The sequence below is a fragment of the Lemur catta genome, chromosome 2, assembly GCF_020740605.2.
Source record: "Lemur catta isolate mLemCat1 chromosome 2, mLemCat1.pri, whole genome shotgun sequence".
Lineage (NCBI taxonomy): Eukaryota > Metazoa > Chordata > Mammalia > Primates > Lemuridae > Lemur > Lemur catta.
The window spans coordinates 964,489-983,308 of record NC_059129.1 but is presented as its reverse complement, the minus strand read 5'-3'; the positions used below and the strand labels follow the sequence as shown (position 1 = coordinate 983,308).

Sequence of the window (18,820 nt, the reverse complement as noted above, 5' to 3'; positions counted from 1 at the left end):
CCCAGAGCCCCCGCCCCGTAAGACTCAGAGCTCCCGGGACGCATGGGGCCTCCCTGCCCGACCCGCACCTGCTCGTGGTGCTCGACGCCCATGCTCAGCGTGTTCACCAGGATGGCTGCCATGATGCCGCGGCTGAAGTACTTGCTGTCCACGATGCGCCGCAGCTTCCCGCCCACGGAGGCCCAGAGGCGGCACAGCCTGCCCGGCTTGTCCGAGGCCACCCGCCGCCGCGTGCTGCCCTGGCCCGGCGTGCCCGCCGCTGGGGGCGGCTGCACGGGGTCCCGACGGTCGCCACGTCGCACGTCCTGCGTGAACTCATAGACCCCGTGGCCGTCCGAGTCTCCGCTCTCTGAGCCGCTGAGCTCCAGCTCGGGGTCCTCCACGGCGCTGGCGCAGTACGGGCAGCTCTTCAGCTCGCAGGTCAGCGTGCCCGCCTGGGGGCTGGGCAGCGGGCAGGGCACGCTCAGGCCAGACAGGTGGCTGGGGGCACGGCCCAGGCCTGCAGGAGAAGGACACGGACAGGCCACGCTCAGCCGCGCTGTGACAAGGTGCCCAGGAGCACAGGCCCACACGGGCCGTGGGGTTGGCAAGTCCCCGAACATCTGAGCCCTAAGCTCTGGCACCTGGGAGGGGACCAGGGCTGGAAACAGCGTCTCTGCAGATGAAACGGACAAAGGTGGAGTCGCCCCAGAGCACGGTGGGCCCAACCCACGACAGGTGCCATCACGTGGAGCAGAAGCAAAGACGCGCAGGGACGTGCCCACGGCCTAGGGCCACCCGCCGCCAGAAACCAGCGCAGGCGGGAAGGGGCCTCCCCGGAGCCTCCAGAGGGAGCCAACGCCGCGACACCTGGACTCGGGACTTCTGCCCTTATGAGCCCCTCAGTCGTGGTGTTGCCACAGCAGACACAGGACACCTGGGGACGCTCTCACACCTAAGCACACAGGCATCTGGGCACACAGCCGTGCACACCTGGGACACTCATGCACACCTGGGCCCACTGCACTCATACCTAGGTACATACACACACACCGGGGCCCACTGCATTCACACCTAGGTACATACACACACACCTGGGCCCACTGCATTCACAGCTAGGTACACACACACACACCGGGGCCCACTGCATTCACACCTAGGTACATACACACACACCTGGGCCCACTGCATTCACACTTAGGTACACACACACACACCGGGGCCCACTGCATTCACACCTAGGTACACACACACACACCGGGGCCCACTGCATTCACACCTAGGTACACACACACACACCGGGGCCCACTGCATTCACACCTAGGTACACACACACACACCTGGGCCCACTGCATTCACACTTAGGTACACACACACACACCGGGGCCCACTGCATTCACATCTAGGTACATACACACACACCTGGGCCCACTGCATTCACACCTCAGTACATACACACACACCGGGGCCCACTGCATTCACACCTAGGTACATACACACACACCTGGGCCCACTGCATTCACACGTAGGTACATACACACACACCTGGGCCCACTGCACTCACACCTAGGTACATACACACACACCTGGACCCACTGCATTCACACCTAGGTACATACACACACACCGGGGCCGACTGCATTCACACCTAGGTACATACACACACACCTGGGCCCACTGCATTCACACCTAGGTACATACACACACACCTGGGCCCACTGCACTCACACCTAGGTACATACACACACACCTGGGCCCACTGCATTCACACCTCGGTACATACACACACACCGGGGCCCACTGCATTCACACCTAGGTACATACACATACACCGGGGCCCACTGCACTCACACCTGGGTACATACACACACACACTGGGGCCCACTGCACTCACACCTCGGTACATACACACACACCTGGGCCCACTGCACTCACACCTAGGTACATACACACACACACCTGGACCCACTGCATTCACACCTAGGTACATACACACACACCTGGGCCCACTGCATTCACACCTAGGTACATACACACACACCTGGACCCACTGCACTCACACCTAGGTACATACACACACACCTGGGCCCACTGCACTCACACCTAGGTACATACACACACACCTGGGCCCACTGCACTCACACCTCGGTACATACACACACACCGGGGCCCACTGCATTCACACCTAGGTACATACACACACACCTGGGCCCACTGCACTCACACCTGGGTACATACACACACACCTGGGCCCACTGCATTCACACCTAGGTACATACACACACACCTGGACCCACTGCACTCACACCTAGGTACATACACACACACCTGGGCCCACTGCACTCACACCTAGGTACATACACACACACCTGGGCCCACTGCATTCACACCTCGGTACATACACACACACCGGGGCCCACTGCATTCACACCTAGGTACATACACACACACCTGGGCCCACTGCACTCACACCTGGGTACATACACACACACCTGGGCCCACTGCATTCACACCTCGGTACATACACACACACCGGGGCCCACTGCATTCACACCTAGGTACATACACACACACTGGGGCACGCTCACATCGACCCCTGGGTGCATAGACACCTGGCGCACTCATGAACAGCTGGGCGCACACCCGGGCACACTCACACCTGGGCATATGTTAACACCTGGGCACACACGCCCACCCTCCACGGCCGCACTCTGCCCCAGGGCCACGCTGTGCACTTAAACGTAGCACAAGCCACGTCCTGGCAGCCCCTGCACACAGGTGAGCTGACCTCGGCATTTGACTCAGCCGACCTAAGCTGCCATCACACACGAACTTCCGCAGAAACGGCCAATCAAGCGACCTGTGTTGCCCCTTCACGCCAAGCACTGGCAGCCGCATGTAGCTCCCGCGCCGGCACCACGCTGCGGTTTCCACGCCCACATGCACGGGCCCCACGGCCCCTGCCCGTCGCACGCTCACTCGCACACCCTGGGCTCGGTGCGTGGGACCCACGGCGGCCCGTGGCCACCCTCGCCCCTGGCACGGCCCCCCACATGCCCTCCCTGCCACCCACAATCTGCACACAGCCTGGGGGGCCTCTGAGCGCATGCGGACCCAGACCACCCGGGGGTTCCGGCGCCTCCCAGTCAACTGTGGGTCCCAGGTGGGCACAAGCCAAGGCCCTGGGCAGGAGGACCCTCTGGCAGCCCCGCCCCCAACCCTTAGTGACTCTGTGACTTTGCCTTCCCCTCCCCCCCACCCAGAAAGGAGACCGACCCTGGTGGCCACTAAGGGCTCTGCAAGTCTTGCAGGGAAGTGGCCGGGCCAGGGACACGGGCATCAGGCCCCTCTCGGGGCTGGGCAGAGGCAGTGGGACGTGGCCCTGAGGTTTCCACCACCTCCCAGCGCACGTCCGCGCCCCACTGAGCCGCCAGTGCCCGGAGCTCGCTGCGGACAGACGGACGCAGGGCCCCTTCCTCCCTTCCCAGGGGCGGCAGGGCACAGCGGGTCCACGTCACAAAGCACACAGCTGGGCTCCTGGGGGTGCCTGGAGCAGGGTGAGGGGACATCGGGGGGCCCTGCCCCACCCCACCTGGGTCCCACCTGCCTCCTCCGCGGGCTGGGGCTGGGGGTCCTCACCGTGTTCCCCGACCACGTGCTGGATCTTCTCATAGGCATCGGGGCTGCCCAAGCTCAGGGGGCTGTGCCCTCTGGCGCCCAGCGACCCGCCGGGCTGCATCCCCTGGGGCGAGGGGCTGGCGCCGCCTTTGCCGCCACCTGCCGCCGAGGGCAGGATGGTGGGGTAGTTCATGGCGCCCAGCCCCGTGGCCAGCTTGAGGCTCGCGGCGGCAGTGGCCTCGGCATGTGCCACCCGGGCCCTCCCCTGCGGCCCCTCCACGTGGCAGTCGGCGTGGTAGATGCTGTGCACGGACTCCGCGTCGGGCGGCCCTCGGCCCGGGGAGGGCGGCGAGGGGGGCCCGCCCGCCCGCACCAGCCTGGTGTCTCCAGCGCCCGGCTCCGGGCCGGGCCTGCGCGGGCTGCTGTGGCTGAAGTGGTAGTGGTGGTGGTGGTGATGGTGGTGGTGGTAAACCAGGTGGTGGACGGAGGCCGCGTGGCCGCCCACCCCGCGCTGCCGGCGCCCGGGGCCCTGGCCGTGCGGGGCGCTGCTGGGGTCCACCTTCTTGCGCCAGCGGCTCTGCCAGCGGGCGTAGAGGCGCAGGCTGCGCCGTTTGACCTTGCGGCAGATGTGGCCCACGTACTTGAGCAGCTCCTCGTAGCAGCTGCCCGGCTCCGAGAAGCTGGCCAGGGTGCTGTCGTTGGACAGGTGCCGCGCCCGCTGCTCCCGCATCAGCCGGCTCTCCCGCTGCTTCGTCTCCGAGAACTGCGTGGCGATCACCACCAGGCACAGGTTGATCATGAAGAAGGAGCCCACCTGTGGCGGCGGGCGGGCGGCCGTGAGCCAGCGCGGCCCTGACGCGGCTCGGCCCCGCCGTGGCTGCCCACGCGAGGGCCGGGACACGCGGGAACAGGACTAGAGGGGACGCCCCGTGACGGGCGGGGTGCCTGCGGTGGCCCATGCTGACCCCTGGCGTCTGGAACAGGCGGCACAAGGTAGGTGCCTCCTGCCCACCTGTGGGACGGATGGGGAGACCTGGAACCTTCTGCCCAGGTCGTCCTCGCGGCTCACCCCCCTCCTGCAGGCGTGTCCCTGGCAGGACTCTCTTGACTGCGGCCACCGTCCCCTCCTCCTCAGGCCCTCCCCGCCCGCTGCTTTCCTCCCTAGCCCGGGTCACTGTGCAGCGACTCCTTTGCCGCCCAGGGATGACGTGGGGACGTCTGTCCGTTTTTGTTACCTGCTGGGTCCCTGGGGGGGGGGGTTCTGGCACACCCAGGGCCTTGCTACTGTTTTCTGGCCGACTAACTGGCCCAACCCGCCTGGACACAAGGCCACTGAGAGGACCAGGAGAGGGACGTGTCTGGGGCCACGTCCGCGGTGGACAGCCGCAGCCCCGAGAGGTGGTCCTGCTTCTCCTGCAGCCTCCGGACGGCACCTGGGAGGCGGGGGCTGCACAGAAGCCCCTCTGCCCACTCAGGACCCCTCGCTGCCCGCCCTGCCCCACCCCCAAGCACCCCCGTGCAGCCGCCGTGCGCACTCACAATGATGAGCAGGATGAAGTAGATGAAGTTGTAGAAGGAGTGGGCGTCCATGACGTAGTACATGATGTCCACCCAGCCCTCCAGCGTGATCACCTGGGGAGGGTGGCGGCTCACGGGCAAGGCCTGCACCCGCCCCGCAGAGACCCCCGATCGCCAGTGGGGCTCCTTTCGGGGGTCCCCGTCCCGCCGTCCTGCCGAGCCCGGTCCCGGCGCCCACCTGGAAGATGGCGATCCAGGCGTAGCCGATGTTGTCGAAGTTGATGGCGCCGTTGTGCGGGTTGGAGTCGCCGGAGCGGCACACGTTGTAGTACTGGTTCCAGTTGATGCAGGCGTTGCGGGCGGCGCCCGCGCCCTCGGCCTGGGGCTGCGCGTAGGCCTCCCAGCCCAGCGTGCACGGCACACGCAGCTCGCGGCGGCTGGGGATGTGCGAGCACTTCTGCATGCCGTTGTCGCGGCGCGCGGAGCAGATGAACGGGTTCTCCTCGCCCTCGTCCGTCTGGTAGTACGGCCGCAGGAAGGTCAGGTTGTTGTTCCTGCGGCAGCGGCACAGCCAGGCTCAGGGCCGCGGGACCCCCGGGAAGCTCGGCGCTGCGCGTGCGTGGGTCTCGCCTCCCCACACTGTGCCCCCCAGCCTGAACCCGGCTCTGCCGCTGCCCCTGCCTGTGCGGCCCCTCCCCCTCTGTCCCCACTGAGCGCCTGCAGGTGACACCGGGGACCCCGCCCGTGGCAGGGGCCTAGGGGCTCGCAGCACTGGTCTTCGTCCAACCCTGGTGATGGGGGGCGTCTGCGGGGCCTGAGGGGGGGAGCCTCAGGGCACTGCAGCCCCCACAGCCCCCCCATCTCCTTTGGGGGCTGCACAGGGGAGGACGCGCCAGGCCCGGGCGGGACGGACGAGTGGCTTCTGTCCAGAGGACAGGGAAGATGCAGAGACACCGGAGCACAGCGTCCCAGCGAGGGGGCTCTGCTGGGAGGGTCCCCCCGGCTGCAGCGAGGCAGCAAGGGGCAGTGGGAAGTGCCGGGCCAGCCCAGGATGAGCTCGGCCTCCTCCAGGCAGGCCTCCTGGACTATAGACTGTTGGTGTCAGAGCCCCACCCCTGACTCCCCCAGAGGTCACCTTGTAGCACCTGCCACCTGTCAGCCTCTTCTGGCCCAGCCTTCCGCGGAGCAGCCCTGACGCTCTCTGGGGCCTCCTTACACACACGCACGCACGCACGCACGCGCGCGCGTGCGCGCATGGGCTCCACGGCACCGCCCACCTGCCCGGCACCCCCGGCTGGTGCTCCCCTGCCTGCGCGAAGCCATCCCACGGGCCTGGGAGGCAGGGCAGGGAGGCCGAGCCCACGGGGTCAGGTGCCAACAGGTGAATGTGTACCCCACCCCCGGGGTGTCACCCTGGCAGGGACAGTTCCTGATGCTGACGGCAGCACAGCCTCAGCCCAGGCACATACGGGGAGCCAGACCCAGACGAGCAGGAGCAGACACGGAACCCCACGGGGAGCGGGACAGACTCGCCAGGAGCCCCGCGGTCAAACTTGTGTGTCAGGAAAGGGGGCCCAGGGGCGGGGCCTGCTGGGTGGGCGGAGTCTCTGGGGCAGAGCCCACCAAGTGGGCGGTACCACTGGGCAGGGCCTGCTGGGTGGGTGGAGCCTGGTGGGCGGGGCGTGCGCACCTGACGAAGGTGCTGTCCAGGAAGCAGCGGTTCCGCAGCAGCCCGGCCCAGAGCTGCACGCCCACGATGCCGAAGATGAAGAAGACGAAGAAGCAGAGCAGCAGGACGTTCCCGAGCATGGGCAGCGTGTCCAGCAGCAAGGTGACCAGGATGCGCATGCCTGCGGGCAGGGGCGGCTGAGCTCCCCACAACCGAGCCCCCCATGGCTCTCCCAGCCCAGACCCACACTCCAGGGGGCCTGCGGCACCTAGGGGAGGGGCAGGGGTCTGGCCACGTGGGTCTCCAGGTCCTCAGCTGACCCCAGAGTATCTGAGGCCTCCGCAGGGGACGGCAGCATCTCGGGCTGCCCTGGGGGTGTCCAGCAGGCTCAGGGCTCGGGGAGCCTCTGTTGCACTCCCAGTGAGCACACCGGGGCCAGTTTAGAAGCCCTTGTTCCTGGGGGCTGTGGCTGGGTGAACTCAAGACTAACCCAGGCAGTGGGTCCCTTCCTGGGCCTGCCTTCCTCCCCGAACTCAGGAGACGAGGCTCCTTCTCCCAAAGCCTAAGCAAGGGCTGGGCTAAGGCTGCAAGCAGAGCCCTGGGCCACAGGGCCGGGTACTAAGGTCTCACAGATTATCACCCAGGGGTGGCGATAGCAAAACAGCCTCCTCACAGCATGAGGACAAGTCAGAGCCAAGAGGGACAGTGAAGTCTCAGAAACGGCCAAGAGGAAGTTCACTGAGGACAGAGAATCAGTGAGCACTGCCCTGGCCAGACAGAAGTTGACTCAGAGATCACAGATGATCCAAGGGTCAGAGTGGACCCCAGGCAGACAAAATGAGATGCAGCCCTGGACATGTCCTGGGACTAATTATGAGAAGCATGTGGTCCTGCTCGTGAGAGTTACCCTCCGTAGGGCAGGAGCGTGTCCCCAGGAGGAGGCCAGGCTGCCAGCAGCAGTTTTCCCACTCGGGGGATTCTGCGAACAGTGAGGGAGGCTGTGCTAGGTTGCTTCACTCCGCCACGTAGGCCCAGGCAGAGGTCACCATCGGCTCTGTGCTGAGCAGGCTCAGCACGCAGGGAATGCCAGGCTCAGGGCTCAGAGCCACACGTGTACCACCTCACCTCACTCGCCATCCCTGGGGACAGGTACGACCATACCTGGCTGCTACATCTGGGGAAACTGGGTCACACAGCACGGGAGCCCTGCCTGACCCGCAAGGGTTGAGCCAGGCAGGCGGGTGGAAGGCAGACTCACAGCCAACGGCACAACCCCGACCCACCTGCCCTGCCCTGGGGGTGGGGGTGCCACTTTGGCGTTAGCAGGGTCACACGCGTGCAGGTGCACACACACCTGTTCCGCAGCCTCGCGGGCACTGCACGCCCAGCCGGAAATGGAGCAGCTGACTCAGCCCCGCACGCAACGCCTCCGAGGCAGATCCCACCCACCGCGGACGTGGGGGATGACCAGTACTTGGACAGGCCGTTTCCCGCACGCTTCCCCCCACCTGCTCACGTGTGCACGCCGACCTCTGCCCCGTGCCCCCCATGCCCCCCGTGCCGCTGCTGGCCACGGCCTGGAGGGTTTCTGGCCTCCCTTGGGTGCCAGCCGTGGCCAGTCTGCTTCCCACCTCCCCCCTTGGGGGTGGGGGCAGGGGTGGTGCCCGTGCGGGTGACGGGGAGGCGTCCTCCTCGCTCCCTCGGAGCCGGGGGACAGCACGGGCCCTCAGCTTGGCTGCCTCCTCTAGGACGGCGGGGTGGCCGCGGAGCCTGCAGGAGAGCTGAGCCGCGCTCCCCACAGTGTCTCCATCGGCCCTGGGGCACACGGGGGTGGGCCAGACAGCAAAGCCACCAGGGATCGGCTCAGCCCTCAGCCTCACCCAACATGCCAGACAGATGAGAAGCCTGAGGTTCAGAGTGATCCCTGTGACTTGCACTATGGGGGCCAGGACCCTGCGAATCCTGACTGCCCACCACACCAGCCAGCTTGATCTTCCTTAGAAACAAAGTGGCAATTCCCGTGGGGCCTGCATACCAGGGCCAGCCCCTCGTGCCCCAGTGCGGGAGCCTGGGCTGGATCCGGAGAGCCTGGGAGCCTCACCCCCCAGTGCCCGGCTCCGCGGGGCTGGTGGGCCTGCCTGTCTCAAGCTGGGCAGGGCTGGGGTGCTTACTGGGCACGCGGTTGATGGCCCGGAGGGGCCGCAGGACACGCACGGTCCGGATGGCGGAGAGGCTCACATTGTGTCCGTCCAGAGAGTACTCCATCATGCTGGGGGCAGAGCGGGAGCTCAGCGGTGGGGTGGGGTACAGGTGGCCCAGGGCCACAGCGCTCCATGGCGGCCTGCCAGGTGGCCACACCCCTCGAGGGCCTGGAACCCCCCCCGAGCTGGGCCCCGAGGCGGAAGGAGCACGACCCTGTCACCACTGGGAGGCCCCTCAGGACTCACGGGCCACCTTGTGTGCTCCCCCTGGCCCGTGCTGACCCCGGCCACCTGCCAGCCCTGTGCCCTGGAGGTCGGTCTCCAGGGGCCCTGACGGGGACCTTGGCTCCATCTGGCCCCTCCAGAGCACACGCCCGCGTGGGGCAGCCCCGGGGGGCCGGGGGCTCTCGCTCCGCCTGGCCAGGGCCCCGAGATCGCCCCCTGGGCTTCCCCGAGCCGGGCTGCGGGGCGGGCGCCGTACCCCGCCACGACGATGAAGAAGTCCAGCCGGTTCCACGTGTCACCCAGGTAGCACTTCTGCCCGAGCAGCCCCAGAGCCACCATCTTGACGGCCATCTCCGCAGCGAAGAAGGCGAAGATGAAGTCGTCGAAGGCCTGGTGGGACGAGGGGTCAGGGAGGCGCCGACCCCGAGGGGCAGCCCGCGCCCCCACCCGCCGGCCACCCACCTTCAGGATGGTGCAGCGCTCGGAGCGGCACTCGACGTCCTCGCAGGGCCGGAACATGCCCAGGGTCACGCAGTTCAGCGTGATGACCAGCATGCTCACCTGCTCGAACCACGTGCCGGCCGCGGCGGGTTAAGGACCACACAGCGCAAGACCACGCCGCCCCACGCAGCCACCCGCCCCGCCCCGCGGGGCCCACACGCGCACCCCGCGAGGGGGTGTCCAGCCTGGGTGGGGACCTCAGTGCCCTGCGCCCGCGAGGCTGCGCCCGGCACGGCACCTGTCGCCCCTGACGGCGGCCACCAGGTGGCGCCAGGGCTCCGCGTCGTGAGCGAGACGCCCAGCGCTCTGCCGTGGGGCTGGGGGCCGGGCTGCGTGGGGGTGGGGGGCTGCCCAGCTGGGGGCCGCAGGCAGGTGCCCCACAGAGCTGGGAGGGCCCTGGGGCCGGGGGGCACGGGGCACACCACGCACCCCACCTGCCACCGCCACGGAACCCCTCAAGCCCTGACACCTCACCCCGTGGGCCTGGGCTGGGCTTTCCATGGCCCCTGCCCCGGCGAGACCAGCCCCGGTGTCCCCAGGACGGAGGGACCTTTCTTAAAGACGTCGGCATTCGGAAAACACCAACTTGTCAGCAAACGGCCCTGCGGCCCCCACCTTCCCAGACACGGAGGGACCCAGGAGGGCGACAGGGACGGGGCACCCACCCCTCACGGCTGGTGGCAGCTGGACTCTGGCCTGGGTCCCCGGTGACCTTGAGCAGGGCACTGGCCTCAGGCAATGGCAGCAGCGCGGGGTCCCTGCCCGGCACGTGGCCACGCTCCACAAGCACCACGGCCTGTGGCACTGGGGTCGCGGGTCTGGGTGGCCCCAACTCCTGGAGGCAGCGGGTCCAGGGCAGCTGTGACCAGCCAGGGACCAGGAGGAGCCCAGGAAGGGCTGGGGTCTCTTCAGGAGGGGGAGGGGCTCGGCCATCGGGGCTTCCCTGCCCCCACCATCGGGGGATCTGGAGCCCCCTCCCGTGCACCCCACCTGAGGGACCCCGCATCTCCCCGGGCCCCTCTCCCCTCCCACAAAGCCAGGCCCCCCCAGCTTCCTGGCAGGTCAACACTCCGCCGCGGGCCGCACCGTGGCTGCGGGCCACCAGTGTAATTACGTGTTCCCGCCAAGAGCGCCATAATTACACTGATGGCTTCAGCTCTGACAAGTGCCTCCGCTGTGAGGCGGCTGCGGAAAAACAGAAATCAGCCTCCCGCTGAGGCCGCTGAGGGCCCGTCCCCCGCGCTGCCAGGCCACAGCGGGCCCTGTGCCCTCCTCCGGGCGCGGGGGGAGGGGAGGCTACAGGTTGCGCCACACACCCGCGGTGGGCGCAGAGCGTGTGGCCTGATCACGGGCGTGGGGACGGGCCTCCGCGTGTGCCGTCCGTGCCCGGCTGGACCAGGGGGCTGGGGGGCGGGCTGTGCTCACAGGGGTGCCAGCCGGGAGCTGCGTGGCAGGCGGCTCCGCCCTCCCGCCAGGGCGCGTTTCTGCCGAGCGCCGGCTGCACACCCCGCGTCCGTGTGTGTCTCCCAGGGCTGCGATTTCCGGGTGGGGGATGTCATTCCCGGTTACACAGAAGAGGCTGTCTGGACCACCCACTGCACGGGGCAAACACCTGCCAATCCCTGCCAGGAGGGGACGCACTGCCCGGCCGGGGAACAGGACCCTGTCGGGGGAGGTCAGACCTGGGGGGACCCTGGGCCTGGCTGGACCCTCGGTCCTGCGGGTGGCACCACCCTCCCCACAGCCTGTCCTGACCCCCTGCAGGGAGGCCGTGCAGCCCACCTCCCCAGGCCCCCATCTGCCCTCCTACCCCACGGCAGAGCTGTCCGTCCCTTGGTGCCTGGGACCCTTCACTGTCTATCGCCCCAGATCTCTGCTCACCCCGACACCAGCGAACATTCCCTGACAGCAGGTGGGTTTCTGGCTCACCCTGGCTGCCCCGTGACCCGCAGACACGGGGACCCAGACTGAGACCCGCCTCCCGACGGCTCCAGCCTGTGCCAGTTCCTCCTGAGCTTGTGCCACATCCGCTCCGACCACCCCAGAGACCCCCTGCGAGGACGCCCTGACCTGGAAGGGCCTAATGGACACGGGCCCTACTGTGAACATTGCTGCCCTCCCTGCGCCTGGCCGGCCTGCCACGAGGGTCTCCTGGCCAGAGTGACCCCCCAGCCACCTCAAGACTTTTAGCCCCCACTAGAACACGGCCCCGACCCCGGCACTGAGGGGGCACCGGCTTCTGGACCCCGGCCCAGACCCCGGGGCGGAGGGCCCAGGGGGCAGAAAGGGTAGGCGTCTCTGGGTCTGGGGCTGTGTACGGGGTCCTGACCGGGACCCCAGCTGCCAGAGTGGAGCCAGCCCCGTGGGAGCTGCCCACACCCTGCCCATGGGCACAGAGGCTGGCAGGGGTGGGTGATGCCCCAGCAACTCAAGGGCGGCCTGGCTTGGGGTCCACAGGCCAGGGTCCCCCCGCAACACCTCGGCCCTCTCTGCTGGGCTGAGACCCCTCCCAAACCTTGGCAGTCGGGCACGAGGGGTGGTCGGGAAGGGGCCGGGGGCCCCACCCCCACCTCTAGGACCACCTGGCTCTGGCAGGGGTGGGGCCGTCAGGGCCACACACACTGGTGAAGCCCTGGGCGGGCGGGGTGGGGCCGGGCCTGCAGGTGCCTCACACGCGCCGTGCCAGTGACGACAGCAGCGCCAGCTGCCTGGGACTCACGGTGCTTCACAGATGCCAGCTCACCCTGGCTGGGGACCAGAGGACGCGGGCGCACAGACACCGAGTGCCTGCTGAGGCCACACGGCCAGGCCACCCGGCCCGAGTGCCCGCTCAAGTCTGCAGGGTCCCTGCCCGGGGAAGACCCTCTGCCTTCCGCACCCCCAGCACCAGCCCCAGACCAGACCTGCCAACGTGGGAAAGTGCTCCACGGTCGCCCCCAAGCCACGAGGCCCCCAGTCTGTGCCTGCTAACGCAGCTCTGGGGGGACGGTGCCAGGGCAGTGCCCAGAGGGCCCTGGGAGGCTCCTGGCACCGAGGCACCAACAGGCAGACAGACGTGCCGGGGCCTCCTCAGCCAGGCGGCCCCCAGCCCCCAGCCCTCCCTGCCCCACGCGGCTCTGCCCAGCCTGGGAGCTGCCAGCCCAGGCCCCGCGCCCCACCCGGGCAGGGAGAGGCCCAATCAGCTCACGGCTCTCACGACTCGCACCATCCCGCGGGCAGCTGAGGACAGGCAGTGCCAACTCGCCCCATCACACGGAGCCCGGTGACTTTGGAGGCCTAATTACGTAGACGGAGTTTCCGGGTTTTAATTAAAAATTCCTTTAGGTTTTGAACCAACTTCTACGTGTTAGAGCCAACGTCCACTGCGCGCGGGGAGCCAGGCTGGCGTGCGGCAGTGTTGGGACATGGCCTGGCCGCCGGGGGCAGCAGGAACAGTGGGGACTCACCAGGCGGGGCCATGCAGCTGGGGGCAGTGGCTCAGTGAGGGTCTCTGCCCCGGGGTCTCCCTCAGGGAGGCTGCAAGGCCTGGCGAGCAGCCAAGCGCTCACCGCCAGGCTCTGGGACCCCCCCCTGGACCCGGCCCAGGCCCCCAGCAACTCTCCCCGCACCTGAGAGCCTGGGTGGGGGCCACGGGGCCCGCCACGCGGGCGGGGGACTCACAGAGAAGCCCCAGAGATGGCCTGGAGAGAGATTTCAGAGCCCGGCCCCGGGCCCTGGGCCCACAGCGGTGGGGTCCCGTCTACGGAGGGACCCCCTCAAGCACCACACCCCACCTCAGGCCCACACAGCCCGGCCCCTTCTCACGTCCGAGGGGCTGGACCTCCCCAGCCAGCACCCCCACCCAGACAGCCGTCCTGCCTGGGAAGCCCCCGCCCCTCTGGGGAAGAGCCGCCTCCGCTCAGGCCCTGGGCTCAGGCCTCCCCGGGGCCCCCACCAAAGCTCTCGGAGGGTCCAGGCTCTCGGGCCACAGCTGGGGGCCCTTCCAAGGGCCTCTTCTCCAACGCACTCAGATGCAGCCGGGCGGGCCAGGAGGAAGCTGCCGGAACACCGCGCTGGTGCCGGCCACTGTCCATGGTGCTGAAGCGGCCGCCCCACCCGGAGCCCAGCAGGACGCCGGGCAGGGGAGGGGAGCCTGCGGGGTGGGGGCGGGGGAGGCCGGGGGAGGGGCCTCGTGGCCTGGGAGCAGACGGGACTTCACTGGCAGCCCCCAGTCACCCAGCCCTTCTCACTGGGGGGAGGGGAGGAAACCACGCAGTACCCTGCTCTTCCTGGAGCCCGGGTCATTGAGAAAGGGCGGCTCTGAAGACAGCCACAGTCCCCTGCCCCCGGGTGTGGGCACGGGGCACCCAGGGCACTGTCAGCCGCTCCCCACACCCCTCCTCTGGGTTTGGGAGACACCTTGTCTGGCGTCAATGCCCCGGGCAGCTGCTGTTATCTCTGCGCTGAAGACGTGGGGACCTGGGAGCTGTGGGGGCCCAGGGCCAGGTCTCAGGGCCACCCGGACGGGGTCTCGAGGGTGGGGGCAGGACAGTGTGGCCCAACGAATGGCCTGAGCCACCTGGACCCGAAACCTCCTTGTAAACGAGAAGCTGCGGGCCCACCCTGGCCTGCTGGCTCCAGGGTCCTGACCCCGACTCCACGTGCCCCTCACCTCGAGCCTCAGTTTACCCATCTGCACAACGGGACTAGCAGCACTTTCATCCTTTAGACGCTGAGAGGATTCAGGCAGACCCTACTGTGGAGGGACCAGCGGTCTCAAGCCCCCGACCCCTCCCCTCCTCCTGGTGTGTCCCGGCCCCACCCCTGGGACAGCAGGTTCTCAGCGCAGAGACTGCTGTGCTTGTGCAAGGACGGTCAGGACAGGGTGGACGTCCCCACAGAGGGGCAGAGGCGGGGCTGGGCGTCCCTCACTGAGCCCCGTGCTAGCAGGGGAAGAGGGGAGGGGTCTCCAGGCAGAGGCTGCCCTGCCCCTGCTCTGTGGTCAGAGTGGCCCCCAAGCCACTGCCAGCCAGGGCTCCCTGCTGGGCTGCATGGAGCAATCGGGTAGCAAGGCCACGAGCTCTGGTGGGAGGATTAGGAGCTCTCGCTGCCCTAGCCCCCCCAATCCCCCCTCAATCCCCCCGAGCAATCTGCTCCACCGGCTAAACTCCATTAGGCCAGATCTGGAACAGCTGGGGCTGGGCGTCCCTGCGCCTGGCGGGGGGCCAGCAGGGAGGGCACCAGCGGCCGGGCAGAGGGAGCCTACAGTGAGGCCAGAGCCCCTCTCAGGACCCCACCCCCATGGGGCACGGAGCGCAGGGTCACCCGGGCAGCAGCTACGGCACTGCCAGGACTCTCTACGGGACCCCTGGCTGGGCAGACCCCTCCCTGCCCCGAGCAGGGACGCTGGGCTGGGGCCACCCCTGCCCGCCCACTGCCTCCCCCCCGACCTCATTCTCCCGAACACTCGACCTTTCTTTTCCAATTTGCTCAAGGAGAAAAGCCCACGTTCACCCGGGGGAGGAAGCCCCCCGCCGCGGGAGCCCAGGCGGGGGCTGAGCAGCTCCGGCTGCCGTGCTGGGGGCAGAAGAGCAGCCCTAAGTTTGTAGCAAATAACCGGCGAGAGGCCAAGCCGGCCGCGGCTCCTGGACTCAGGGGGCACCATGGGAGCCCCCCGGGACTGGTTGCCTCGTAGTGCAGGGCCGCAGAGCACAGCCTTCCTGCACCTCAGCGCCCCGACCTGCACCTGCCACACCTAGAGCCGGAGGCTCCCGAGCCCTGCCGAGGGGACCGAGCACCCCGAAGTCCCTCCAGCACGGTCAGGGTGGGCCGAGGGCCCCGTCTCCCGGGCTGCGCCAGGGCTCCGGCCGCCAGCGTCAGGGAAGCCCTTGGCCAGGCCCAGAGCACAGATGCCACCTGGCCACCTGCAAGCCAGGGAGGGGTCCACGGTCCTCTGCCCATCCCATCTCACACGTGTGCATGAACATGTATGTGTTCGTGCACGCTCACCCCACCCAGGCCAGTGTCTGGGCAGTGCCAGGGGCTCAGACGCCCTGACCTCACTCCTCAGCCCTGTGCTGGGACCCCACCCCATGCCCGCTGCTCCTGCCCTTGCCAGGCCACCATGGAGCCCGGCGGACCACGATCCTCTCTGGGAGCTCTGCTGACACCCCCCGGCCCCCCAACCCCAGGGACCGGCCTCCCGTCCTCTCCCCATCTGGGAACTGCCTTTGGCACTGCCCACCCCCGAAGCCCCCAGGCCCCATACCCAGCCCCGCCTGCCACAGTGGCCGGGACCCGCAGGCTCAGCCCCCACCTCCCCCTCCGCCCTGCCCTCGGGAAGGGTGGGCTGCAAAGGGTCCCCATGTGCTTGGGAAAGGGGCCCGGTGGCCCTGAGACACGGCACCTCCATGCCCCTTCACGCTCTAGGTCACCATGCGTGACGCTCCTGGGACACACGCCCCATGGGGACAGACTGCAGCCCCTGCCAGTCCCCTGCCCCTGCCATCTCCTCCCCCAGGGCCTGGTGGCCTGGGCGGGCGTGGCGGGCGGGCACAGGCCTCCTCGCGGGCGTCCAGGGACTCGGCCACACGAAGCTTCGGCTTCCACGGGCCGGTGGCCGATTCCTCCCAGGGGCGCTCGTCCGGCCAGGCCTGGGCTTGGGGCTCGGCTATGCCAGCTGCCCTGTGTCCCCCTCCGGGCAGGGCCCAAGGTCCCCGCGAAGTCAGGGGAGAGCCGGGAGGGGCCTCTGCCTCACTCTCCCCTCCGTCCAGGGGCTCAGGCCGCGGGAGCTGTGGGCTCTCCTGGCCTCTGCCCTGGTCCATGCCTGCCAGGCCCCCTGGCCGACCCCCTGCTCTGAGCTCTCACTGTGGCCGGACCCCCGAGGCAGGCGCCCTCTTCTGCTCACCCCTAGACGGCCCAGGGAACGCGGCTGGTGGCCGGGAGCCGGCAGCCGGGCTCGCGTGACTCTGTGGGGGCGGGGAGCCGGCCAAACATGGAGCTGTTTGTTCTCCAGCCGGGCCTGGGTCACGTGGAGGCGCTGGGGGGCTGGGCTGTCGTGGGAGAGCACCTCCCCTGAAGCCAGGGCTGCTGGGACCCCCTCCCACACTGCGGCCCCCACCTGGGGGATCAGAGGTCATTACTGAGCTGACGGCTCCAGCTGCCGGAACATTCCTTCTCATCCGAGAGCGTCTCTCTGTGCCAGTGGCCCCCGACACTTGAGCCCCACAGGCCTCCCCCCTTCCTGAGCGGCGTCTACCTCTCTGTCCACCGCGGCCCCCCACCCCGGCCCCTGCACCCCCCACGCCAGGGGCTGGCACCCAGGTGGGCTGAAGCCTCCCATCCGTGTGGCCGGCACACTGAACTCACGCGGGCAGCACGTGGTCATGCCCTGGGGGTGTCATGCCCATCTGTCACGGAGGCACGGTGGGGAGGGGGGCAGGCAGCACACAGCAGCCAGGGCCACGCACTGGAGCGGGCAGGGCTTATGTGCACGCGTGTCCACAGGGCCCATTCGTGTGCCAGTGTAGCGTGTGCACCAGGCACCACACACGCACCCGTCTGGGTGTGGGCGTAGGATGTGTGTGTACACAGTGCCTGTGTGCCAGGCATGCCCCCCACACGTGTGTGTAACAGGAGCTTCTGTGCATACACATGGACACACACATGCACACACGTGTGCACACACACCCTTCTTTGGCTCTGAGACGATGGCTGACCCCCAATCTCCGGGGACTGAAGGAAAGGTTTGTTCTCACAGCCACACGGGGCCTGAGCGCCTACCCGCAGCTCCCTCAATTGTGAGCCGTTTAAAAACCACGCAATTAGAAACAGCGCTAATGTCTTTGTCTCGCTCTTAACAAAGAGCTTGATTTGGAAACTTTTCGAGGCATAATTGAGGGAAAAGCAGCCGACCCCACCCCTCTGGTCACTGTGCCCGTAGGAAGCTTGGTGGCACAGGCGAGAAGCCCCACTGAGGCCCTGACAGCCACTTGGTGGCAGCGTGCGTGATGCCCTCAAGCACCCTGGGGACGCTCCTGCCGGCCCAGCCCTGCCTCCCTCCCAGGCTCCCAGGCTCCCCCGCCGACCTCCATGCCCGGCTCTGGCTCAGCCCCGACGGGGTGTGGCCTGGGGCCTCCCCTCAGGCTGGTGTTGTCCCGGGGGCCGCCTTGCCAGGGCAGAGCTCCTTCCCAGCCTCCCCCAGTCCTGGTCCCCCAGACGGGGCTCTGCATGCACCCGGCCTGGGCGGGACGGCGTGGGCACAGGGAGCCAAGCCAGGAGGGGCCGTGGGGAAGGGGACTGCTGCCCGCTGGGACGGGCCCGTGGGGCCTGTGCTGGGCTGGAATTCTCCAGGCCAGAAATAACCGCCGAGCGCCACTGCACAGCTGCCACGGCCCAAATTAGAGACCCCGGGGGACCAGAGGCTCCTTCCATGGGAACGCGGCCTGCAGCTCCACCGTCTGAGTCCAGCCAGGAAGCTGGCGGCGGAGGGGGGCTCCTTCCCGCGAGAGAACAGGGGTGGGGGTGGGGGGGCATCCAGGCAAGGACCCAGCAGCAGCCGCGGCAGCGAGTCCCGGGGCGCCCGGGGCTGACTCAGTGCTCTGGGCCTGCCCTCCCCCCGCAGGGCCACGGCCGCCCTCCCGGGCTGAGAGCAGACCCTTCCTTCAGCGCCCCCCCAGGGGGTCTCCAGGAGGCTGCGCCCGGCCTCCTGCACCGACCCCCAGCTGCCCCTGGGGGGACCCAGGCCCCCCAGATGAGGGCCAAGGTGCCTGGGCCGCCTGTGGTTTCAACCTGGGTGTGAAAACCCAGCTCACACCCGTGATACCGGAGTCACGCACCACACGTGCACACACTACACGGGTCGTACGTGCACCTACGCTGCCCGGCCCTGCAGAGCCCGGCTTCCCCACAGCGTTGCCTGGCAACCGGGCATTTACTAAAAAACAAGGAAGGGGAGGCCTCGTGCCCACCCTGCCTGCGCGCCCACGGCGGGGACGGCCCCAGCCCAGGGCAGGGACCCCCGACTCGCCCTGCCCCCACCCAAGCAGACACCTGACACCCCTGCCCTGGGAGACGCCAGACAGAAGTGCAGCCCCTCAGTCACAGACTGCGGCTGGGCCAGGACCTGGCG

General features: G+C 68.4%; 1 protein-coding gene across 1 annotated transcript in view; it reads right to left on the bottom strand.

The window, feature by feature from the left end:
- The window catches only part of CACNA1H (calcium voltage-gated channel subunit alpha1 H), a 49,808-nt gene that overhangs the window by 13,754 nt on the left and 17,234 nt on the right, over positions 1-18,820 (bottom strand). The window contains 9 exon segments of the mRNA XM_045541056.1: positions 69-499; positions 3,619-4,411; positions 5,137-5,229; positions 5,354-5,669; positions 6,806-6,965; positions 8,956-9,053; positions 9,467-9,600; positions 9,673-9,787; positions 13,213-13,236. Of these exon segments, the coding sequence (XP_045397012.1) occupies positions 69-499; positions 3,619-4,411; positions 5,137-5,229; positions 5,354-5,669; positions 6,806-6,965; positions 8,956-9,053; positions 9,467-9,600; positions 9,673-9,787; positions 13,213-13,236 (2,164 nt within the window).